At 40.3% G+C, this 26,187-nt stretch overlaps 1 protein-coding gene across 4 annotated transcripts in view; it reads left to right on the forward strand.

Moving 5' to 3' along the window:
- The window catches only part of NADK2 (NAD kinase 2, mitochondrial), a 46,107-nt gene continuing 20,846 nt past the window's right edge, over positions 927 to 26,187 (forward strand). Inside the window, exons 1-6 of one of the 4 annotated variants that reach the window (XM_018065673.1) lie at positions 927 to 1,365; positions 14,602 to 14,690; positions 15,574 to 15,662; positions 16,557 to 16,638; positions 21,370 to 21,453; positions 22,883 to 23,019. In XM_018065673.1, the coding sequence (XP_017921162.1) occupies positions 1,066 to 1,365; positions 14,602 to 14,690; positions 15,574 to 15,662; positions 16,557 to 16,638; positions 21,370 to 21,453; positions 22,883 to 23,019 (781 nt within the window). In that variant the 5' untranslated portion in view covers positions 927 to 1,065. Of the gene's footprint in view, positions 1,366 to 12,166; positions 12,192 to 12,261; positions 13,565 to 14,601; positions 14,691 to 15,573; positions 15,663 to 16,556; positions 16,639 to 21,369; positions 21,454 to 22,882; positions 23,020 to 26,187 lie in introns of those variants that run through there. The other 3 variants (XM_018065674.1, XM_013972830.2, XM_018065675.1) reach the window with 3 other exon arrangements.

Genomic DNA, 26,187 nt, shown 5'->3' on the forward strand with positions numbered 1-26,187 from the left:
CACCTTCATGCACTGGAGAAGAAAATGGCAACCCACTCGTGTTCTTGCCTGGAGAATCCCAGGGACGGGGAAGCCTGGTGGGCTACCGTCTATGGGGTCGCACAGAGTCTGACACGACTGAAGCGACTTAGCAGCAGCAGCAGCAGTTGGAGAATCCTAGGGAAGGGGGAGCCTGGTGGGCTGCCGTCTATGGGGTCGCACAGAGTCGGGCACGAATGAAGCGACTTAGCAGCAGCAGTAGCTGCCACCTGCGCAGCCCCACAGGGTCCCATGCTTAGCCGAGCCTGGTACTCGGCTTACTGCTCTCTTTCTCCCTTGCAATTCTTAACAATTTCTGAACAAGGGACTCTGCGTTTTCATTCTGCAGTAGGCCCCGCAAATAAGGGGAGCGATTCCTGAGTCGGTCTCTTCAAACCCTAGCCCGGAGCCGGACACTAAATTAGCCACGCAATACTGCAGGAAGGAACAAAGGGTCTGTCTGCAATAACGAAACAGAATCCAGAGCAAGGAGTTGCGGCTGCACATGCTTTCCCGCCAGGCGCTTAAAACCGCATTCGCAAGCCCAGCGCCACCTCAGATCAGTTCCAGCAGGGTGCAGCTCCTACACCAAATAGAATTCCAGCCCTTCCCCCGGCCGCAGCCAATCCCCGAAGCTCCTCGGCCCCCAAAACCGCTGAGGGTTCTGATTGCCTCACAGAGTTGGCCTGGTGGGGGGCGGGTGCAGACGCGGGGGAAAGGGGTGGAGCCGGAGGTCGGTCCCCGGGCGGGGAAGTGGCCACTGCGCAGGCGTGGCTGGTGAAGGATACCCAAACAAACACAGCCTCACCACTGGGAGGCCTCCCGCTTTCCCCCGCCCACCTTTTTCGTGGGCTCTCCGGACTCCCAATCGCCCGGCTTTCCCCGCCCCCGTCAACGTCTGGGCACGTCCCCCGCGCGGCGCGGGCCACGCACTGCTGTGCACTTAACCTCTGCCAGTCTGGCGGGAACCCGGAGGCAGGGGCGGCGCGGACGGCACGCAGTGCTGCCGGCGGGGAGCCGAGGCCTGCAGCCGCTGCCGGGCCGACGATGACTTGTTACCGAGGCTTCTTGCTGGGCAGCTGTTGTCGCGTGGCTGGGGGCCGGGCAGCGGCGCTCAGGGGGCCGGGCGCGGGAGGCCCCGCCGCGCGGCCGTGGCTTGGTGGTGAAGGCGGCGGCCGGCGGCACCTGGGGCAGGGGCAGCCGCGCGAGCTGGCGGGCTGTGGTAGCCGCCCCGACGGCGGCTTCCGCCCGTCCCGGGTGGTGGTGGTGGCCAAAACCACCCGGTACGAGTTCGAGCAGCAGCGATATCGTTACGCGGAGCTCTCGGAGGAGGACCTGAAGCAGCTGGTGGGTCCCGGCGGCCCCCGCTCTTGTGTCTCGGCCGGGCCCCGGGCCGCGACTTTGGGGGGCCGGCCGCGCCCCCTCGGGCGAGACCTCTCGGGACAACCCTTCTTCCCAGGGCGTCCTAGATGCCAGGCCTGCCCTACACGCTACCCTCCACTCCCTCCGGCTTCGCTTGTAGGCTTCCCTCTCCTGCGTGCGCGCGCGAGCGTGTGTGTGTGTTTAGAGAGAGAGAGCCGGGGGCAGGTTCACTGTTGGTGCGAAGACCCCCCGCCCCCAAGCCGGGGCGTCTGTAGGAACCTTGGGTGGGAGAGGTTTGGGGATTCATTTGCGCCCTCGCCACCCACACCCCCTTTAAACAACCCGGAGTGAGGTAGGTCTGAAGCTTGGATGCTCTGGGAATCTCTCCCCAGGCCGCCCCGGGGGCAAAGGGGGCCCCTGGGTGTCGCTGTGGGCAGCGGAAAAGAGGGCTCTGGTACCGCGGACACACCCCCTTTTACGGGGCACGACTGCCAGGCCTGGGTCACTCCGGAGAGCTAGTCGGCTTGAGCCTTTTCCGTGCTGGAACCTGGTCCTCAGACAAGGTTCTAGGAGTTTGCTTTAAAAGCTCACGTGTCTCCGCTGCTAGGAAGAGCAGGGGAGAAATTTGACTTTGAATGTATGTTATTAAATAGAAAGGTCCACACGAAGGCAGGTAAATGTCTATAATAATGTAGTAATGCCTCCACAACAGACTATATTTGGTATAGGTGTTTAATATCTTTGCAAAGTATATAAATACACCTAAGGTGGTGAATGGGAGCTTACTTGGTGGCTCAGAGGTTAAAGCATTTGCCTGCAATGCGGGAGACCTGGGTTCGATCCCTGGGTCCGGAAGATCCCCTGGAGAAGGAAATGGCAACCCACTCCAGTATTCTTGCCTGGATAATCCCATGGACGGAGGAGCCTGGTGGGCTATAGTCCATGGGGTCGGACACGACTGAGCGACTTCACTAAGGTGGTGAATATTACTTACTTTCACTCTTATTTTTGAAGCATCTGATCTCATGCCCACCCCCACTTTAGGAAAAGGAGAATGATGTTTTCTATGATGAACAGTATATCTGGAAAAATCTCCATTGGAAATCTCTTAATTGTTGACACCACCCCAAAAGACTTTGGAATTAATTGCCTATAACCTAATCCTGTAGCATTCTGTACCAGAGTAGACACTCTGGTCCTGAGCTTGTGGTTGGCAATCATCAGCAATTTTTTGGTAATATTTTGTAAAGTTATCAAAATGAAGGGCTTCCCTGGTGGCTCAGCTGGTATAGAATCCTCCTGCAATGCCAGAGACCCAAGTTGATTCCCTGGGGGGAGAAGATCCCCTGGAGAAGGAAATGGCAACCTGCTCCAGAAAGTGAAAGTGTTAGTTGCTCAGGCCTGTGGACTCCTTGCCACCCCATGGACTGTAGCCCCAGCCAGAAGTACTGACTATTTTCAACATTTACCTTCATTGTTTAATGAGTTAATTGAGGAGGGTCTCTGTATTCATCTGATAGCAATGCTAGTGCTCATTTCTCTCCTTTTCCTAAAGTGTTTGATGGTAGCAGTTTATAGAAAACATTTGCATCATTTAAAGAGTAAATCAAACAGTTTGAGCAGGAGGTTGGAGTAGTTGAGTTTGTGTTAAAGGAGTGAAGCTGAGAGTGAGACAGGAAATAAAAAGGTGAGCAGCAATTGTTTCTGATTTGGGAAAGAGGTGGTGCTTTTTGGATCCTGCTTCTAATTCTGCAGATCTGTTATACTTTTTAGAAGCTGTCAAGCGCTGTATACGCGTAAATATGTTCTTCATAATAATTTTATGGAAGCCTCCCACAACAGTTAAAAACAGTATACTTGGTTTGCATGATCAGAGTGTGGGACTGAGGGTCAGGAGCTTGGAGCCAGGCCCAAGTCCTGTGTGGTCAAATTCCTCTGCTGCTTTTTAACTTCTCTGGGGCTCCTTGGTGACAGTGGTACTTTTGGTGTGGTGCTGCCAGTTTTCAGGGTGCATCTATCTAGTTCATTGTGTGAAATACTAGGATTGGACTAGAGAGCCTCCAAGGCCCTTTCTGATACTTTAAAACTCTGAATAACTTGTATAAGGCCTCATGATATGAGTGACATCTGAATTAGATTAATTCTTGGGTCTCTAAACTAGATTACCACTTATCAAAACTTTTTAAATGTAAGACAAATCAAGTCTTTCAAAATTGAACTACCCGGTATACCTACTCTGAGTATCTGAAGAGAAATCTGTAATGGGTAAATATTTGCCTATTGCTTGAGTATGCTGTTTGGAATAAGAAAACTTTTGAAGTAACACTTCTGGACTGTGGAACAGAGTTTTGAAATAGCTACTGTTGGTATCATTTCAACTAAATTTTATTGGATTTGTCTGTAACTGATTTGAGGTATTTATGTTAAGGCCAGTATTCAGAATGAAGGGCTTCCCTGGGTGACTGAGTGGTAAAGAATCTAGCTGCCAAGCAAGAGACATGGACTCGAACCCTGGGTTGAGAAGATGGCCTGGAGAAGGAAATGGCAACCTGCTCAAGTATCCTTGCCTGGGAGATCTTATGGACAGAGGAACCTGGCAGGCTACAGTCCCTGGGGTCACAAAGAATTGGGACATGTCTTAGCGACTAAACAACAACAAATTTGGAATGGAATAGTATTAGGTGGAGCCCGTACCAGAGTTCAGGGACAGGCCAAACAACACTGGACTGTGTGAAATTGTTCTAAAATGGGATTCTGTGATAGGAATGATATGGTTAATATTGTTTGCTATTTTGCTGGGGCAAAAAATACTGAGGGATATGAATCATGTGAATTGGGTATAAAAGACAGTCACCAAGTGCTTCCTTGAGTGTTCTGGCACTGTGGCTGGCTGTGTCTATGGTGTCTTGGTAACCTGAAGTTTTAGGGGAGATGGTTCTCTTTTGTGGTGGTGGTGGTGATTGTTCTGTGGCAAAATAGATCTCTATTAGGGTACTTGTTAAAATGAAAATGGAAGACGAGGGATAGAGTGCAAGTATAATTTCATACTCTGAAGCTTCGTGGTTCTGTAACCTTGTAGAAACGTAAACAAAGGAAATATTTCTTAGTTGATAAAGCATAAACAGACTGGGTCAAAGTTTGACTTTTAATTGCTCATTCATATTGGTTTTACTTTGGTTTATTTTCAATTCTTGCACTTCCTTTCCCCCTAGCTATCAGTGACTTTTCTTGTGAATAAATTTTTCATCAGTGAGTTTACCTTTCCTGGCTCAAAACTTTGCAAGGACTAATTAAACTATTTTATTACACTTGCCTCATAAGTGATGTAGCTGTCAGTGGATGTGGAGCTTATATTATCAGGGTTGATGCCACTCACAAACTAAACCTTTGGATGAATCAAAACTGATTGGAAAGGATTTTGCCATCATAAACACACCTCTCGGTCAAAGAGAATGTTTTATTTCAGAATATTTTAATATATGCCAAATAACAAATAAACCGTTTCCACCTTTCTCTGGCTCTACTCCAAGTCATACAACCCTAGAAGCAACTCCTTTTAATGGTTTCCAGTTTTAATTTCTTTTAAAATTAGTGTCCTAATGGGATAGCATTATTTCATTTAGTAGTCCCTCCGTCACCAGCTTAAGTTCTTCCTAGTTCCTGCCTTCTTCGCAGGTTTGGGCGATGCAGCACCTTGGATTTTGTTCTCCTTACTCTGAAAACAGTGGTGTAACTTGTAGTTCTTGGGCAGATAACATTTCTGCCACACGTGCAGTGAGTGTAGCGTATGCACCGTGAGTACTTATCAAATGAACGAACATGATCTGGAGTCCTGCCAGAGCCTTCTAACGGAACCTCGCTCCTTTCACATCTTCTAGACACAGGAACCTGAGTAGTCTATCCAAAGTGAACATCTGTCCACTTTACTCCTCTGCTTAGAATGCCTCAAAAGCTCCCTGTAACCTATAGAGTCACCCAGGGAATTTGTTAGAATGAAGGTACCTGAACCTTATCTTTCTTCCCCTCAGATGTAAAGATTCAGTTTGTGGAGAACTCCCAGACTTTGGGCTCTGAATCATACCCTTAAAACTGCTGATGCTTTAGGGATTCACATTTTTAACAAACTCTCCAGGTTTGCAGTTGGTCCCCAGATCACACTTTGAGAAGCGTTATTGTAGATGAACCTTTATTATCCTTTGTGTGCTAAAAACAAGGTCTTCTAGGAGCTGACTCAGGTCCATCTCTTAGGCTTCATTTCTAATCAGTTCTTGTCTAGAACTTCACTTTCCATTGCTTTCAAACTGCTTTAATTTCCATTAGATGCTGTGCTTATCTAATTAATTTCTCTCTGTATCAGCAGCACATTAAAATGGTTCAAAATGTAAAAGATACAGAAGAGTATACAGTGAAAACTCTTATTCTTGTCAATGGACACTCAGTTTTTGTCCCTGAAAGTAACCAATGTTAATTTCTTGTGTTTCCTTCCAGAAATAATCTATACATACAAACCCACAGAGTGAAATGTTCTTTTTCTTTATCCCATCCCCTTTTACTCAATGCTAACATTATTTAAGTTATTCTGCCCCTTATTCCTTTTAGTATGTACATAGTACTTTATATGCAAATGCCTTAGTTTTTTAAAATATACTATGTAATGACACAAATAATAATTTGTGTTAATGAATCAAACTCTAAATACTTAAAAGTGAAATTGCCAAGTGAGAAAAATTTGAAATTTTAATAAGTATTGCCGAATTGCTTCCCTTAGAGGCTGTACCAGTGTATAGCACATTTTGGGGTCTTTGTTAACCTGTAGGTGAAAAATGGTATTTCAGGGTAGTTTGATTTGTGTCCACCAGTGTCTTTACCTTTGTAGCCCCTTTTGCTTCGAATCCTCCTTCGTCCTTTAGCCCAGGGGTCCCTAACCCCACCACCCCACCCAACCTCCCGGGCCAAGGATCTCTGCTGGCTTGTGGTCTGTTAGAAACCCGGCCTCACATTGGGAGGTGAGCAGCAGGCGAGGGAGAGAAGCTTGATCTGTTATTTACAGCCCTCCCTATCGCTCTCATTACTGACTAGTCTCTGCCTCCTGCTCAAGGAACTCAGTAAATGTAATGTGCTTGCATCATTCTGAAACCATCACACCTTGCCCTCATCTGTGGAAAAATTGTCTTCCGTGAGATATCCCTGATGCCAAAAAGGTTGGGGACCACTGCTTTAGCCTAGTTCTGTTCTTGCCGAAGGGTGAAGCTTACACATTACTCTCATAGGAAGCCATCCTTGATAACCTTGCTGGGCCCATCTCCAGCCATCAAGGTTGTGTTAGGTATTCTTCACTGTGTTTTCATAATACATATCTTTTTGAGTTTTCCTCTTTAGCATATGATCTGTGGTTATTTTTTCCTCTTGAGTTGAGGTCAAGAGCTTTAGTTTACTCATCCTCTTTGCCTTTCCATCTCCACTAAATAAAGGTAGGGAAATGTTTCTGAATTAAAAAATTTTTTTTCTTTTTTAGTTCTTTTTACCCTGAGGCTGCCAGTCCAGAGTCTTATTTCCAGTGTCACTCTTAGGAGAGATGTTAGTTGCTGAAAACCTAAGGTAGAGATTGGACTTCCCTGGTGGCTCAAGACTGTAAAGCGTCTGTCTACAATGCGGGAGACCCGGGTTTGAGCCCTGGGTTGGGAAGATCCCCTGGAGAAGGAAATGGCAATCCACTCCAGTACTGTTGCCTGGAAAATCCCATGGACAGAGGAGCCTGGCAGGCTGCAGTCTGTGGGGTCACGAAGAGTCAGATATGACTAAGCGACTTCACTTCACTAAGGTAGAGATTGCTGATGTGAGTTCCCTGAAAAAGGCTCCACAGTTAAATATGTTTGAGAACCGTAAGCCTAAACAGATGATGCTTTTATTTGACCATGAAATTTTGGATGGAGGCAGAAAATGTTTTTAATTCTGGGGAACACAGCTTGGAAAATAGAGGCATACGATATATAAGTATACAAGTATTTACAGTTAAATAAGAGACTCATAAAGGTGTAGAAGGATTGAATATCACAGTAGCTAAAATTCCATTATCAGAATTATTGATCAGTATGCTCTAGAGCCCTGGTTTTCAACCTGCCCTGTATATTAGGCTTACTTGGAGAAGCCTGTAGCCAGTCATGAAATTGTAAATAACTTGATTTTTTTTTTTTTTTACTATCATCACTTTTTCTATATTTTTATTTATATGACGTAAACTTTGAATATAGAAAGGTATTTATTGATGCACATTAATAACTTCTCAACTAATAAAGTATAAGCCGACTGTGTTTTAGCCTTTTTTTGTCTTTAAAAATTTACATAAGTAATATATTCTTTAGAATGTGTCTTTTTTTAGAAATTTGCTTTTCTTATTCACTATTGGTTATAAATTGTATGTTAATACATATTAATTTATTTTAACTGCTGTATAGTATTCCATTATTTGAATAATTAGGTTATTTTCAGTTTTTCCACTATTTAAAAAAATGCTTCAAATAAAAATACAAGTAATTTTCCCATAAGCATCGAATGACTCCTTGATTACAATTTTCTCCTCAGCACTTGGTAGACTTTAACATTTTTGCCAGTGTGACGAGGGTGAAAATTGTATCTTTTAATTTTAAGCTACTTAAAGAATAAGGAAGAGTTTATATGTGAAGGGAAGGGAACAGTACTAGCAAGGCAGTGGGAAAGGTCATCTTTTTGCCAGTAATAAAACCTCAAACTTGGTGACTAATTCACAATCAGAAAAATCTCATATCATGATGTACTCATATTTGGTACAGAAGATAACATGAAGCAGTTTACTCTTGTCACATGCAATATAGTTTATTTTTTCTTGACTATTAATTCTGACTGTGACTACCAGATTAATGTGGCAGCCATTCTAAGGGCAATTTGAAAATCATGGCTCAAGAGGGAGTATTATTATTATTTTTTTAATTTTTACTTTTACTTTGTTTTACTTTACAGTACTGTATTGGTTTTGCCATACGTTGACATGAATCTGCCACGGGTGTACATGAGTTCCAAAATATGAACCCCCCTCCCACCTCCCACCCCATATCACCTCTCTGGATCATCCCCATGCACCAGCCCCAAGCATCCTGTATCCTGCATCGAACATAGACTGGCGATTCGTTTCTTACATGATAGTATACATGTTTCAATGCCATTCTCCCAAATCATCCCACCCTCTCCCTCTCCCTCAGAGTCCAAAAGTCTGCTCTACACATCTGTATCTCTTTTGCTGTCTCGCATACAGGGTCTTCATTACCATCTTTCTAAATTCCATATATATGTGTTAGTATACTGTATTGGTGTTTTTCTTTCTGGCTTGCTTCACTCTGTATAATCGGCTCCAGTTTCATCCATCTCATTAGAACTGATTCAAATGTATTCTTTTTAATGGCTGAGTAATACTCCATTGTGTATTACTCCACAGCTTTCTTATCCATTTGTCTGCTGATGGACATCTAGGTTGTTTCCATGTCCTGGCTATTATAAACAGCGCTGCAATGAACATTGGGGTACATGTGTCTCTTTCAGTTCTGGTTTCCTCGGTGTGTATGCCCAGCAGTGGGATTGCTGGGTCATAAGGCAGTTCTATTTGCAATTTTTTAGGAATCTCCACACTGTTCTCCATAGTGGCTGTACTAGTTTGCATTCCCACCAACAGTGTAAGAGGGTTCCCTTTTCTCTAAACAGATAAGTCGGCTTTAAGTGAAAATCGCTCAGTCCTTGTCCGACTCTTTGTGACCATGTCCATGGAATTCTCCAGGCCAGAATACTGAAGTGAGTAGCTCTTCCCTTCTCCAGGGGATCTTCCCAAGCCAGGGATGGAACCCAGGTCTCCCACATTGCAGGCGGATTCTTCACCAGCTGAGCCACAAGGAAAACTCAAGAGGGCCTTATAAAGTTGTTAGATGCCATGGTTTTAGCTGGTAGTGGTTTTACGTCTTTTAACAGCAGGACACAACCCTTGCTCAGCCCTGCTCTCTTCCCCGCAGGAGTGGAGGGATGGCTTAGTTTTTCTGAGATGTTACTATTCTGGGACTAGTATGAAAGCAGGCTTCTGGTGGGAGTGGTTAGATGATGAGGGGAATGGGGAGGATTTTTAAGGAAGAAACTCCTTTAGAATCTCAAGAGGCAAGCTATTACAAGAGACCAGATAAGAGTTGATGTTGTCCAGAACTTAAGCAGTGGCAGCATGAATGTAAAGGACAGATTGGAGAAATAGTTCACAGGTATAATTACTGGACTTTACCACTGGCTGGCTGTGGAGATTCATTGTGGAGGGAGAATTAAAGCTGACACCCGGGATTTATTCTGTTGACTAGGTAAATGGAAGTATTATTAACTACTACATGGGATTCAGAAAAGCAAATTAGGAGGAATATATAATCAGATTTAGATGGTTTTGGGGAGAAGTACTTGACCTACTGGGTGGATATAAAGGTAGACATTTAAAAATTGGAGCCTGTAACTCAAGAAACAGGCTTGAGCTAGCAGTTAACTTCTTAGGTGCTGGTGTATACTGGGTAGATCAAGTCCCTGGAGTGGGGAGATAATGAAAGTGAAATGGAAACAGATAAGCATGCCAAAGATGGAACCTGGTGCCATCCCATTGTATAAGAGAGTAGGTAACAGAATTAAGGAGAATGCAGAAGCAGGGATAGAACAATGAGGAAAATAAAGGTGAGAGCCTGAGATAAAGAGTAAATGGAATAGAAATAATTGAAGATAAATACTAAATATAGCTGAAGAAATGGTTAGAGTTTCCTGTGGCTGGCTTGATCTGGCTCGGATAGTTTACTTTCTCTAGCTGTTAGTTAGGTGCCACTAATCCTTTTAAGGCAGTTTTGAGTGGTGCTTGGTGTACCATTTAGTTAAGTGTATTCTTCTAAGAGTGCTTAAATTATGCCTAGTGAGTTTACATAGCAGCTGTCATTGTCTCACAAGTTTGTGCATTTCTTACACGTTAAATTTGAAAAGACACATTTCCTTCCCTTACTGGAGTACAAAGTAGTAAACACTCATCTGACTAGTAAAACAAGTTAAAATTTTAATTCAGTTTTGGTCAAGTAAAGATGTCTGTGATACTTTAATAGAAGTGTTTGGGCCATTTAGAAAATAGCACGACTATCACCTCTGGCCTTAGGGTGTGGTTGATTTCTGTCCTTTCAGAATCCTTCCCCCTGCCCCTCTTTCATGTTGTGTTGTGTTTTGTTTTAACCTCAAAGCACGTGGGGAGAAGTGTTGTTGGTTTTGGCAGATTTTATAGGGGCAGTTCTGTTATGTTAAGTGGGTCTGCTGTAAAACTTTTAGGTTCACACCAGTTTTTCCATTTTAGTGGATAATCTTTAAAAAATACTTTCTGTTAATGCTGATGAGAATTAACAAGCTTTTGGAGAAAAAAGAAAAAATATTAAGAACTTTGTCACTAATACTGATACATTAAGTGTAGCATTGCAGAGTTGAGAATGTATTCTAAATTTCAGTAATTTCTTTAGTTTCTTAATTTTAAGATGTTTTACAGAGAATTCCTGGGTTCCTGTTTTTGTCTAATTGAAGTATGTTTTTAAATCTTTGAAGTGTTGTTATTTTCCAAATGGGTAGCTAGAAATTCTTACTATCCTTTGAGTATTAAATAAAATTGTTTTTTAATATAAGAGCAAGTTGAATAGTGATATGACTTTCTAATTGATGCTTTTTATTAGTGATTTTTAAAAATGTCTAATCTCTTAGTTGCCTAGTTAGCTAGTCTGTTAATACAACTTAGTAGGCCAACCAGCTACATTGTTTATGAAAATAACTAATGAAAGAACTTGTATTCCCTAAATAAATGTATTAAGCATGAGTTATTAAAGAATTACAGTAATTCACAAGAAGAAATTCTACTCTTGAGATGTAATTTTTACACAGCACCATGTAAGTTTAAGGTGTACAGCATAATGATTTGACATTTATACGTCATGAAGTGATTATCACAATAAGTATAGTAAACATCTGTCATCTCATATAGATATAAAATTAAAGAAATAGAAATTTTTTTTTCTTGTGATGAGATCTCTCAGGATTTACTCTCTTAACAGCTTTTATATGTAACATACTGCAGTGTTAATTATAATTATCATGTTGTACATCTCTAATATTTATCTTAAAACTGGGAGTTTGTACATTTTGACTACTTTCATCCAACTCTCCGTGCCTTCTAGTAACCACAAATCTTATCTCTTTTTCTATGAGTGAGTTTGTTTTTGAAGTATAATTGACCTACAGCACTTTGTTAGTTCTTGTTATAGAACATGGTGATTGGTGTTTCTAACATTTCAGAATGATCACCACATAATCATTTCATACTGTGACTCATTTATTTTGCAGCTGTTGTCCCAGAGGGCTCTTAAACTGTCCTTATTTCTTTTTATTCTTTTTTTCTTTTTCTGTTCATCTTCAGTGATTTCCACTACTCTATCTTTCATCTCACTGATCCATCCCTTTATATCATCTAATGTAATGTTGAGTCCTTCTAGTGTATTTTTCATTTCAGTTGTTGTTCTTCATCTCTGTTTGGTCATCTTTATATTTTTGAAGTGAAAGTTTTAGTCGCTCAGTCATGTCCAACTCTCCGCGACCCCATGACCGTCAAGCTTCTCTGTCCATGGAATTCTCCAGGCAAGAATACTGGAGTGAGTAGCCTTTCCGTTCTCCAGGGGATCTTCCAGACCCAAGGATTGAACCTGGGTCTCCTGCATTGCAGGCAAATTCTTTAGTGTCTGAGCCACCAGGTAAGCCCCTTATATTTTCTAACTCTTTTTTTTTTTTTAAACCTTTTAACTTCTCACTCTTATCATTTAATCTTCTCCAGAGTTCTTTGATGATTACCTTGAACTCTTTATCAGGTTTAGATTTCCTGTCTCCATTTCAGTTAATTCGTCTGCGATTTTATCTTGTTCACTTATTTGGAACGTATTCCTTCCTGCTCCATTATTCCTGATTTGCTGTTTTTGTTTCTGTATATTTGGTAGGCTAGTTGTGTTTTCCAGCCTTAGAGAAGCAGCCTTTTTTAGATGACCTTTGCATGTCAGCAACACACTTTTTCTGGTCACCAGACTTACATGCTCTAGGGATGCTTCTTATGTGGGCTGCATGGGCCCTCCTGTGCCAGCTGACTACTGTGGGGCGTCTGGTTGGTTGCCAGGCCCCACCTGGTGTGCTGGCTGCTGTGGGGTGGGGTTGGGTCACGAGGCTGCGGGCTGTGTGGCCCTGGGGTCCCTTGACCTGGTGCTGGCCCACTCGTGGGTGGAGCTGAGTTCTGGAATAGGTGGTTGCACATAGGGATTCCACATCTAGTATTGGCCTGCTGATGGGCAGGGCTGGCTCTTGACATGATTGGCTGTGGGGTCAGGGATGTCGCAAAGCTGGTGTCAGCCTAATGGTGAGTGGGGCCAGATCCTAGCAGCTGGTTGAGAGCACAAGCTGCTCCAGAGCTGCTGTTGGCCCACTGGTGGGTCAACAGGATCCCCAGGCTGGTGCCTGCCCTCTGGTGGGAGAACTGGGTCCTGGGTTAGCACCATCCTACTGGTGGGTGGAGACAGGCCTGGAGTCTCTGGTTGCAGGGCCCTGGAGGTCCTAGAGTTGGGGTCAGCCCACTGGTGGCCAGGGCCCAGGGGGCCTTGGACTGGTGCCTCCCCACTCCCCAGTGAGTGAAGCCGGCCCCCAGGCTGTTACAGGTCCACTGATACGCGGAGCCGGGTACTGGGGATCCTGGGCCTACTGTGAGCGTGCTGGAGTGGGGGCTGGGTCTCGGGTTCTCAGGTGGACAGGGCTAGGTCCGGGTTACCTATGGGCTCACGGGGTCTTTAGGTGGCAGGCCTGGGGTTTACATCCCAGCAGTAATAAGCTGGAGAGGGAATTCCACAGTGGCGTTGGCCAGTGCCAGTGTCCTCATGGTGGAACAAGCGTCCCACAGTGGCCATCACCGGTGTCCCATGTCGTCAGGGTGAGCTCCAGTTGCCTCCTGCCTCCTCAGGAACCTCTCCAAGATCAGCAGATGGGTCTGACCCAGGATTTTTTCAAATGGCTTCTTCTGCCCTGGGTCCTGGAGTGTGTGGAGATTTGTGTGTGCTCTTTATTTCCCACAGCCCTGGTTCTCCTAAAAGTAAGTCCCGCTGGCCTTCACAGCCAGATGTTCGGGGACTTGTCTTCCCAGGCAGGGCCTCTGGGCTGGGGAGTCAGTGTGGGGCTCTGGCCCCTTGCTCCTTGGGAAGCAGCTCTGCAGTTGTAAATTGGGGGTTGTCCACCCAGGGGTGTGGGCCTTGACTGCGCTGCATCTCATACCTCTTATCTGTCTTGCTGTGGTTCCCTTGTATCTTTAGTTGTAGAAGATCTTTTCTGCTGGTCTTCTGTTTTGTTTCTTTTTCTTCAATAGTTTTTCTATAAGTAGTTTTAATTTTGTTGTTCCTCCCAAATAACATGCTTTTTGATTCTGGCATTCACTCTAGTGAACATATTTCCTACTTGATGATTAAATGAATGTTTCTAAACTTCCCTCAACATTTTACTTTGTGGATGATTCTAGAAGACATATACTTTAAAAGAATATTAATGATAAGATAGTGACATTATAAACTATTCTAAACAACTAGCAAAAACAATTATTGAAGACTATATGTCCTTACATCTAGAAGTTATCCACTCTCAAGCAGCCAGCAAGCCCTTTGTTTGGACTGTGTAAATTTCAGATAGAGTTCAGAAATTGGAATACAAGAAAGCTGCAAGTCCAAGTAGAACAGAGGTCATTAGATGACCTTTAGATGACGGCTTTCTAAAATAATAGTTCATCTTTGGTCTTCAGTAGCCAAATTCAGCATGTTAAAAAGTCCATTTAGGAAAAAAAAAAAGACACTCAAGCTGAAAAACATGGACTTTTGAAATCCTGTTGACTACATTCAGGATTCAGGATATACTGATTCAGGAAACTTAATGCTGTATTTGGTATTAGAACCACATTATGATTTTCTGGAACCAGACTTTCTAATTAAGTTTATACTTGTGGGTTTCACAGATAGCCATTAAAATGTACGTTCAAAGAACCCCCCAAAACAACCCAGTCTGTCTTATATAGGGCTTTTTAAAGAAATACAATATGTAAAGCATATTATGTAATAAGGCAAAATTTGTTTTATTTTGATATAGCTCGCGCTGAAAGGCTCTAGCTACAGCGGATTGCTTGAGCGACATCATATTCACACCAAAAATGTAGAGCACATTCTTGATAGTTTACGGTAAGTCTGTGGGATCAGGTGTTAAGTGGGCTTCCATATTGAGGACTTTCAATTTTTAAATTTTTACTAGCAGCTAATACTTAGATTTTTAGGAGAGATGGCCATTATAGAATCATTTTAAGAAAATTATACTGTGGCTAATGGAGTTGGTATTAGAGTATTTTTAAGGAAATTTTTACTGTACTCTGAAAATTTCAGATTGTCAGTTATTATTTGGTCTGCCCAAGAAGTGCCTTTTCTAAACAGTTAATTTTGTACACAGCAGGCTTCAACTATAGGATAATGTTTTATTTCTTAAACAGAATAGTAGATTACATAGGTGTTCGTTATAATAGTTTTTGAATGTCTAAAAATTATGATTATAGAAACGTCCATTAATTAAAGGCTAAATGAGTCAGTGAATAAGTGTGTGTATGCAAGAGAATCAATGTGAGGACATGCAAATTAGGAAATGTTTTAGTCACTGTTTTTATCTGGCAGTCAATATTTGTTGAATTTAAAATAATAGCTATTCGCTCTTATTTTAAAAAATTGTCTCTCAAGGTGTTAGTCTTTTGGACCATTTTGTATTAATAAGTTTTAACGTCAGGAAGAGTAGAGAAAATAAAAGGAAATTCTAATTAATATTGCTATTTGTCAAGGGCTTTAAAAGATGTTTTCAAAGCACATTAGAGACTTGGGATGGTTTATTCATGTGCTTCCTGTAGTTGATTGGTTGTTGTGGTTAAATGAAAATGAAGCTGACCTTCCAAAGCTAAACATAAATTTGTTTGTAAAACAAAGTTGTTTATTTTACAGCTCCGTTGTAATAATCTGCCTCTCAAAAAACATATTCCTTTATGTTAGTGGAAATTTTATATACCTTTTACTTTTTTTATCTTAGGAATGAGGGAATTGAGGTTCGTCTCGTAAAGAGGAGAGAATATGATGAGGAAACTGTTCGATGGGCAGATGCTGTCATAGCTGCAGGAGGTAATGGTTTTGCGGAGGTAAAGGTGTTGGAATATGGAAATGCTCTTTAAAAGTCATATTTCCAAATATCCTGTGAGCTAGCTGTAATGAAGCTTTCAGAGTCCTACCGTAAGACAAATTTGTAGATTTTTAGAATCAGATTTTAAAAGGTGTGCTTTATACAGCATTTTAATTTTTTAGTGGATGACGTTACTGTAATGTTTTGTGCATGTGTATTTCTGTGTGTATATTTAAGGTGTGCCTTTAACTTTAAATATGATTCAAAGGATTGTTTATAATTGTCCTTTGGTTTAGTTATGCCAGGCTTTAAAAAATAGTTGAGTTTAAGAGTTTAATGAGATTAGATAAATTCCATCCCTCTTTGGTCCCAGTATACTTATGCTTTTTTTTTTTTTTTCTGAGCTGTATTATTACATTAGTGACCATTCTTTATAAACCTTTATGGGTTTTCTTTTTGGTGGGGAGAAAAATGCAAAATTGGACACTTTGGATGTATTCTCATTAAAATAATTTGTGAATTTGGACTGATGGTATGAGAGAGGGAAAGAGGAATGGTTAAAAGAAGTGATAGGGTTAGAATAGTGGCTCCCACCTGGGGGCTACTATCGGCATCTAATGGGTAGAGGCCAGGGATACTGCCCATCACCCTACAGGCTCAGGACAACCCCCAAAACAGAAAAATTACCTGGCCTAAAGTGTCACTCTTGCCACTGTTGAGAAATTCTGGGTTAGAGTTGGGGAGATAATACAAAGAATAGTGGGTAGAAAGGAAGTGGAGGAGACTGTGGCAGCCAGCAGGATGGGGTGGGGTGTGATTGCTAAAAGAACTAATGTTCACAGTGTTGTTGATCAGACTTGTTACAGAGTTAGTGTTTAATGCTTTATGTCCTTTAGGGGATGGCACAATGCTTTTGGCAGCAAGTAAAGTCTTGGACAGACTTAAACCAGTTATTGGTGTAAACACCGACCCAGAACGGTAAGGAAAAAGAATTTTTTTTACCTGTTATACATGCAAACATTTATCCTTTGCTTTGCATAGTATATATTTATGATAAATCTTAAAGTTTGGAAGCTCTTTATCCTCTTGCTACAGGGTGTCTGCCATGGTGCATGCTGTGTGAGTGGAAACATCATCCTTCCTGGCTATCATGAATGTTAGAACTATGTACCAGAACCATTTTAGTGATGAAATCTAGGCATGTAGAATTAATCTCTACCTTTAGCAGATTTCTCTTCTTTGTAGTTATTCTCAAAGTCTTAGCTCTCTTTTTTTAGCTTAGGCATGAGAAATACATATGCATTGCGCTGGCACTGGTGGTAGAAAATTATGATACGGGGTGGACAGGTTCTCACATCTGATTTCCCAGGTAGGTTGGGAGTAGTGTCTGTAGCTGAATATACCTGAGCCCTTGATTGAGGTGAGTACTGGTGACCTTTGGTGTTGCTGGTGATGGATGAGTTAATGATGTTGCAGCTTCTACCCTTACTTAGGCTCTTATCTACATCCCTAAGTATGCCTCCACTGATTTCCTGTGTGACTTCATAGACTTAATAAAGAAATTAAACCCTGTTAGCACTTTTTCCCCCTTTCCTCAGCTTCTCTGACATATAACCTTATTCTGTTCTAGCCACTCACAACCATGATCATATCCAACAGTGATCTTGCTTCTACTCTTGTCTCATTTAAGTCTCTTCTGTCCAGTGCAGCCACAGTGACTGTTTTATAAAAGTTTGGTAATATTAGGTAGACTTCTCTGCTCAAAGTCTTACTGTGCCTCTCCACCTAACTCAGAATAAAATTAATTTTACAGTGACTAGGATGACCAGTTCCTTTTCATCCTGGTTTGCTTGGAAATTTCTCAGTTTTAGCACCGGAAGTCCTTCGTCCTGGGAAAATTGTCTTGGGCAAATGGAAATGGTTGATCACCTTCACTGTGACATTCAACACTCTACATTATCTGGCCTCTGACTATTCTGTATCCTTATGTCCTATTATTTTCTCTTTCTTCATGCTGTTGTAGCCATACTGGCTTCCACTTGAATGTATCTGGTGGCGGTTAAAAGTAATGCGTTTACAAATGGACTTGTCTCCTTTCCCCGATGCCATACTTGATGAATGGAATTGTAATGGGTGCTAAAGCTGTGGCGACTCATCCTCACCCCCTCCCTTCAGGGTCAGGTATTTAGTGTGAAGTTTTAGGGATCCTACCTTTGAGTCCTTCTCTTGCCCTCCTCACTGTTACTAATCATAGCTGAGGCCTTTGTAGTGTGTGAGTTAAATTACTGCAATAATCTCCATTCTTGCTCTTTCCAACTCATCCTTCATACTTTGCCTTAGTATTTTTTCTAAAGTGCAAATTTGATTGTATCCACTCTTTAGTTAAAGTCTTTCAGGGTTTCCTTTTGATCTTCCAGATGCCTTGCAAATTCCTTAGCATAATGTATATGATGATTCACCACCTGTTGCTTATCAGCTTTTCTAGTTTCATCTATCTTTATTTACCCACAGGCACATTCTTCAGCTTAAAAAAAGGACTGATGCCTCTCTAGGAACAGTCTAGGATCCTTCCTGAAGTCTATTCTTTGGGGTTCTTAAATTGTATTTTTGCCCAGTTTTATTGAGATATAATGGACATACAGCACCGTATAAGTGTAGGATGTACAACATAATGACTTGATGTAACCTGTGTTGTGTGAAATCATTACCACAATAAGTTTTTAACATCTGTTATCTGATATAGCTAAAAAAAAAAATAAGGGTGGGGGGGAGTTTGTTTCCTAGTGATGAGAACTCTTAAGATCTGCTCTCTTTAATAACTTTCAAATATACCATACACCAGTGTTAACTTTTGCCAGCATGTGGCACATTGCTTCTCGAGTACTTTCTTATAAATGGAAATTTATACCTTCATTCAGTAATCCCCCCTCGCCCCCCGCCCTGCTGCCCCAACCCGAAGCTGTGCTTAAGCACAGTGTAATGGATGAGCATCCTAACATCTTGATTGGAGGCTCACTTGAGGGAGCTTTTGCTTTGGTGGTGAGCTTTGTTGATAGCAAGATAGCAGGGCTGGAAAGAGTAAGTGAAAGAGTTCTCCAGAGGTCCTTTTCATGCCTTTATTTGTGCTTTCGCCTGGAGTGCCCTTAGACCACTGACTCAATTGTGTAGTTCTTTTTAATTCAAGACTGGTTCCTGTCTTGGGCTCTGACTATGATTCCCTCTACAGAGAGCACTTCTCTCTCATTATTTTCTGCTTGATTGTTTGTCTCTTCCATCAGACTACAAATTCTTTGAGTATAGGACTAAATTTCTCTAGCATACTACTATTATACATAGTCAGTAGGCAATAAACACTTGAAAAATGAGTGATTAGTTAAATGATTTTAGGGAGCAGGGCTAGGACCCTGACCTAGCTGAGCAAATATTTCCTGAGCACAAGTAACTGAGATTATTGCTTCAGTAATTATTTTTAAATTGCCTTTAGTGATTGTACACATGTATTTTAGAAAAACTTTGTAATGATAGATTGTTTAGTGGTCATATTTTATACAGTTTGTTGAAATACATTCTCCTTTAAAAACTGGCTTAATATTCATTAGCTTGTGAAGATTTTGAAACTGATAAGCAGAAGGTGTTGTTTCTCTAATTTCTAGCTGGAATAATGTATTCTAGAAGTCTTTTGTTTTTTCTTTTTGGCCCCCAGGCAGAAATGTATAAGGCCTCTAGCTTGTTTCATAATTCAGGTTGCCTGACTTATATTTTTTATAAGTGTGAGGTGTCTCACAATCCTTAAATAAGCCCAGAAGTTAATGTTCAGTTAAGTTTCTTCTTCTCTGCAGTAGTTATCAAACGCAGCATAACAAATCATCCGCAAACTGGAGGCTTAAAACAATAGTAATAATAATTTATTTTCTCCCATGGTTTCTGTGTGTCAGGAATCCAGGAAGGGTTTGGCTGGATGGTTTTACCTTGGGATCTCTAATGAGGTTATAGGCAGATGTCAGCTGGGACTGCAGGCATCCAAAGCTTGGGCTGGAGGATCTGCTTCTCTAAGATGGCTCATTGGTAGACTCAGCCAAATTAAATAGACAATTTCAGTTTTCTCTTTGGTATTCTGTACTCTCTCTGCTGACGCCTGTATATAATTATGACATTTAAATGCTTAATAATCAAAATGGGGTAGAGAGCATGTGATAGCTGATCTTTAATGTAGCCTCTTGTTATTTATACCTTTATGTGGTTCCCTTCCCACGTTAAGTAGGGCTGGCCCGTGGGACCAACAGAATATGATACAACAGTGTGTGCATTCCAAGGCTAGGTCATAAATGGTACTGTAGCTTCTGTGTTGGTCTCTTGGGTTGCTTATTCTTGAGCAAGTCAGCCACCATGATATGAGGATACCAAGGCCGCCCTGTGGGGAGACTCACGTGGAGAGAGACTTGAGGACCTTGAGGACCTTGCCAGCAGTTAGCACTAGTGAGTGAGCCACACTGAAATTGAATCCTCCAGGCCAGGCCTAGATTTTTCTCTCTTGAGTGTCTTAGACCTGCAGGTGACCTCAGTAGGTATTCTATCAAATAAATGACTGTTGATAACTTTTATATAAGGGCCTTCCCTTGTGACTTAGCTAGTAAAGAATCAGCCTGCAAGGCTGGAGACCTGGGTTCAGTCCCTGGGTTGGGAAGATCCCCTGGAGAAGGGAAAGGCTACCCACTCCAGTGTTCTGGCCTGGAGAAGTCCTTGGGGTCGCAAAGAGTCAGATGGGACTGAGCGACTTACACTTTGACTTTCAACTTTTATAATCTTAGCACTGTATAAGAGTATTGCAGTAAATATAAAAATTTAAAAAATCTAGTCCCTGCCGAAGTTTCTTAGATAAATTTATCTCAGATAAATTGACTAGTTACAGCTTTGTAAAAGCCTTTTACGTGGCTCTTCACATTTATGTTAATTTATAGTTATTATTAAGGGTTTGTTTTGCCAGGCAAACTGTCAGCCTTTCCTTCAAGATTGAAGCATCACATAAATGAGGCTGATTGAACTTTCTGGACACCTTTCCACATGTTAGGTGCCATAGCTTCTCATCTTCATTTATCAGCCTATAGGCAGTTAACAGTTTGTAATTTGCAGTTTTTTTTTTTTTTAATTCTGTCTTTCATGAAAGCCGTTAACTCCTTGAAGTTAGATTAGATAAAGCTATGAGTTCTGTTTTAGTAAGAGATTATCTTAAAAGATATTTCTAAGGGGTTTATGGTTCAAAAAACTTTCAAATAAAGAGTTTGATTCCTCAGAATAACCTTTTGAGATTGGTGGTCTTATGGCCTTTTTAGAGATAAAGAAGCTGATGCTAAAGTGACTTGCCCAAAGTTAGTAGTTAAGTAATATAGATGTTAAAATGCAAATATCACTACACCATTAGATAATTTTGCAGGGATATCAATCAGTGGCAAATTTGCTGTTAGTTTTACTGTAATGTGGAAACTTAAGTTGTATTATGGTATTAAACCTGGATGTAAACTACTATTTATATTTGGTCTTTTTTTTTTTTTGGTTCTTGTTGAAAATATAAATAATATGTGGCAAAAATGAATTATAGAGTAGAAATTCAAAAATATTTATGTCTGATTTTTGTAGTTTAATGATACCTTTTGAATTGAGTACTTTTATTTCTTCTTCCCTTTATACCACCCAAATCCCTTTAAAATAAAGGTCTGAGGGTCATTTATGTCTTCCTGTTCGATATACGCATTCCTTCCCAGAAGCCTTACAGAAGTTCTATCGTGGTGAGTTCAGGTAGGAACTTCTTACTATTGCTCTATAATTATCTTGTTAAGATAATATAATTATTATATAATTATTTTATTAATGTATATCATTAAAAATGCTGTTAAACAGAAAAAATTAGGTAATATTTGGATTAGTCCATAGTTGTAGCCATAAAAAACAATTCAAATAATACATAAAAAATAATACATTAGCTGAGTCACAAACACATCTAACTTGTCTACTCCTAACCCTATTGGAACTATGTGGAGAAACCTTGCCAAATGCCACTTGGCCTGTAATGTAATTGTTAAGTAGTGGTTTTTCTCCTTCAGTGAGATAGAGGCCATGTCTCTACTTTAACCTTACGTGTTTTTACCAATTTGGTAAAAAGATGATGAAGACTATTGGTGAAAATTAAATGTTCAAGTTCTCTGAGATTTTGTATTTTTCACTCTCATCTTCTCCCATCCAGAGTGTCTGAAGGTTGGATTTATTCTAGCTATGCTGATTCCTGGTATCTCTGTCTTACATGTTAAGTATTTCCTAACCAGTAGAGATTTTTTTTTAAAAATATTCCTTTCACTTAATTTGTTCAGTAGTCAGACTGCCCTGAAGAAAGGAAGGGTAGAGGGAAGAGTTAAGATGAGGTAGACCCATTAATTAGAGCTAAGTTGGACTACTTTTTTTCGCTGACTTAGCCTAGAGTTTATAGTTTGAGAAAACCGTTTCTCTAGGTGTTTGTGAAATTGTATTAAATCTTCTTGACTTCTGAAATCATTTTTTTTTTTAGTAGTGAGTTTTCAGTTTCTGCTCATCTCAGAAGTTTAGCAGCCTTACAGATGACTAATATACTCCAAGTAGGAGTATATTTTTGTGTACTTATCTAGTAGAATCTGTCCCATTGGCTTTTTGATGTGTCAGTTTTTGATTTTAAAATCAATTAAACTTGATTCCTTTTTTTTTCCCACTAAAAAGTCATTGAAGTTTTAGATGTAATCTTAAGTGTTACAGTATTTGTTATTCAACTCTTATGTTAAAAAAAAAAAACAGAAAAACGTTATTACTGAATTTTAGGGAAGGAATTTTTATATAAACTGACCACTTTAACATAATGGTGTTTTAATTTCAGAATGTTTTCTTTTTTATATATATTATACTTTTTGATAAGTAAAACACAACTACATTAGGCTCCATATATGGGATTTAATGGATACTTGATAAATAATTTGACTTTAATTCATGTTATTTGAGGGGTCTTATAGATACAGTAGATATTGCCATCTAAATCTTTTTTTGTGCAAGAATTTGTGGTGGGTTTTAGATATTTCTGGGGTAATTAGTTCATGGGATAACTAGTTTCTTAATGTTAATTTTTTTAATTTGGAGAAACTATAATGTCTAATCCTTTTTTTAACTTATTCTATTTCAATATAACTTGCTTTTTCTTTACCCTAAGGTGGTTGTGGAGGCAGCGAATTAGGTTATATCTTGAAGGGACTGGCATCAACCCTGTTCCTGTGGACCTCCATGAACAGCAGCTGAGTTTGAATCAGCATAGTAGAGCCTTCAACATTGAAAGAGTTCATGATGAAAGTAGGTGGATTGGGAATTAAGTGTGTTTGGGGCAATATGTAATTTACAGTTCCTTTGATCTCTAATTTCTGGAAGTAATCATTTATAATTATATGGGGATTTCAGTGCCACTGACTACATTTAAGGAAGTGCAATGAACTACTTGAGTTGTAAAATTTTTATCATTAGATTCTGAAATAAGAAATATAGCATATGTCCATAACAATTTTTTTCTAGGGTGGGTTTGAAAACTCATTGATAAGGGAAGGACTATAAAATGTCTGAGAAGGTACTTGATATTTAAGGAAAGAGTCTTGGTCTTAATCTTTGAAATGTGAAAAAGGAAAAAGAAAGTGGTTGAAAGAAAATGAACTAATCAGTGGAAGACTTCATAATAATTATACATTTATATATTTGCATTTATATATATTTACCATGGGTCTAGTTATTGATTAAAAAATCTTTTAGGAAATTTTGGTATCTCAGCTTAAGATATGTATTTCAGATATTTGTGTAAGATGCTAAGGGAATATTAGCATAAAATGATATGCAGCTTTTTTGTTGTGTTAAGATGAATTCTCAGTTTTGAGCTAATTTGAGGATTATATTTAGCAGTATTTTCCCACTTTGTCCCATAACTGTAAGATTTTCGTTATGCAAGAAGATCCCAAGAGATATCCTAAATATCTGTGGACGGTATAAAAGGATATTATTTCCTTTTGCATTTCATTTCTTGGCTAAACTTTATCAGAAAAAGCTATCTTTACATAACTGTTTTCCGGCTTTGTTTCTGTCTGGTTGTGGTATTTGATGTTTACATATATTCATTTTTTTCAGAGTTTTTCATGGTGATTTATAGCTTTATAGGTTCAGTTCAGTTCAGTCGCTCAGTCGTGTCCAACTCTTTGCGACCCCATGAACCACAGCACGCCAGGCCTCCCTGTCCATCACCAACTCCCGGAGTTCACTCAAACACGTCCATCGAGTCAGTGATGCCATCCAGCCATCTCATTCTCTGTCGTCCCCTTCTCCTCCTGCCCCTAATTCCTCCCAGCATCAGTCTTTTCCAATGAGTCAACTCTTTGCATGAGGTGGCCAAAGTACTGGAGTTTCAGCTTTAGCATCAGTCCTTCCAAAGAACACCCAGGACTGATCTCCTTTAGAATGGACTGGTTGGATCTCCTTGCAGTCCAAGGGACTCTCAAGAGTCTTATTCAGCAAAACAGTTCAAAAGCATCAATTCTTCGGCGCTCAGCTTTCTTCACAGTCCAACTCTCACGTCCATACATGACCACTGGAAAAACCATAGCCTTGACTAGACAGACCTTTGTTGGCAAAGTAATGTCTCTGCTTTTGAATATGCTATCTAGGTTGGTCATAACTTTCCTTCCAAGGAGTAAGTGTCTTTTAATTTCATGGCTGCAGTCACCATCTGCAGTGATTTTGGAGCCCCCAAAAATAAAGTCTGACACTGTTTCCACTGTTTCCCCATCTATTTGCCATGAAGTGATGGGACCAGATGCCATGATCTTCATTTTCTGAATGTTGAGCTTTAAGCCAACTTTTTCACTCTCCTCTTCCACTTTCATCAAGAGGCTTTTTAGTTCCTCTTCACTTTCTGCCATAAGGGTGATGTCATCTGCATATCTGAGGTTATTGATATTTCTCCTGGCAATCTTGATTCCAGCTTGTGCTTCTTCCAGCACAGCGTTTCTCATGATGTACTCTGCATGGATGTTAAATAAGCAGGGTGACAATATACAGCCTTGATGTACTCCTTTTCCTATTTGGAACCAGTCGGTTGTTCCATGTCCAGTTCTAACTGTTGCTTCCTCACCTGCATACAGTTTTCTCAAGAGGCAGGTCAGGTGGTCTGGTATTCTCATCTCTTTTAGAATTTTCCACAGTTTATTGTGATCCACACAGTCAAAGGCTTTGGCATAGTCGATAAAGCAGAAATAGATGTTTTTCTGGAGCTCTCTTGCTTTTTTGATGATCCAGCAGATGTTGGCAATTTGATCTCTGGTTCCTCTGCCTTTTCTAAAACCAGCTTGAACATCTGGAATGTTCCTAAACTGTGAGTTAATGCCGTGTTTTAAAGATGGTTTCTCTTCCCCTGAAAAAAAGTCATTTGATGTTAGAAAATTTTTAAATAACTAGTTTTTAAAAATCTGGAAATCTTTCAAGTCATTCATAAGCAGATTTCCTATTACTGTTTTTGAAAGACTACAGTAACTATTAATAGTTTAATTTTTTTAAAGATTTTAAAATCTTAGCTAGAAATTTTATTTTATACTTCACCAAAACAAGTTATTGCTGTCATCAAAATGATGTTCAGGATTTGGTTATTTTCACCAACAGTATATAGGATATAGATTCATTGCTCAGATTCACTGGTTTTAGCTTATAAACTAAATATATATAGAAACAAATTACATATAAAGTTAGTAATATTCAGGATATTTACATCTGGTTTGTGGAGGCTCAAGTAAAAGCATAGGAAATACTCAAAAATAATTAAAAAAAAAAATTTCTCAAAACTTAGGCACCAGTCTCTGAATGAAGGAACACACAAAATACCTAATATAATCAATGGTAAAAGGTCCCACACTGAGGCATGTTAGTATACTAGGGCTAAAGCAAACCTCTTGCAAGCTTCCAGAAAGGAGTGGTGATAGTGGTGGTGATTGTGGTTGGAGCAGGTTATTTTATACATGAAGAATCTGGAATCAGAGTAGTTTCAGATTTCTCAATAACAACACTGGAACTTGTTATATTAATTATTAATATTATTGGTATTAGCAATTATATAACATTTACAATGTTGGCACTATTTTAGAGAACGTTTTTGTTAGAGAGTTTTTTTCCTTGATAAAGAACTTTGTTTTCTGAGAAAAAATTAGGAAGATTTCAAGATATATCTCATGTTCCCTATTTAAATTCTCTTCAGGTTGGCAGGGAACACTTCCTAAGAAACTGCCATTTGGGATTTTTGAATATAGGAGTAGGTTTGAGATTATAAATATACCACCATGTTTGATCCCTGATTTAGCTTTTTAATTTGGAACACAGGATTAAAGAGAAAAAAAATGCTAGTTTTTTTGCAAGAAGGATGATTTAACTTCAATCCTATAAAATTTTGTTTAGTGTTATCTGTCCTTAACTAGATTATATATGTGGTGTGCTCAG

This window comes from Capra hircus, chromosome 20, assembly GCF_001704415.2.
Source record: "Capra hircus breed San Clemente chromosome 20, ASM170441v1, whole genome shotgun sequence".
In the NCBI taxonomy this organism is placed as follows: Eukaryota; Metazoa; Chordata; class Mammalia; order Artiodactyla; family Bovidae; genus Capra; species Capra hircus.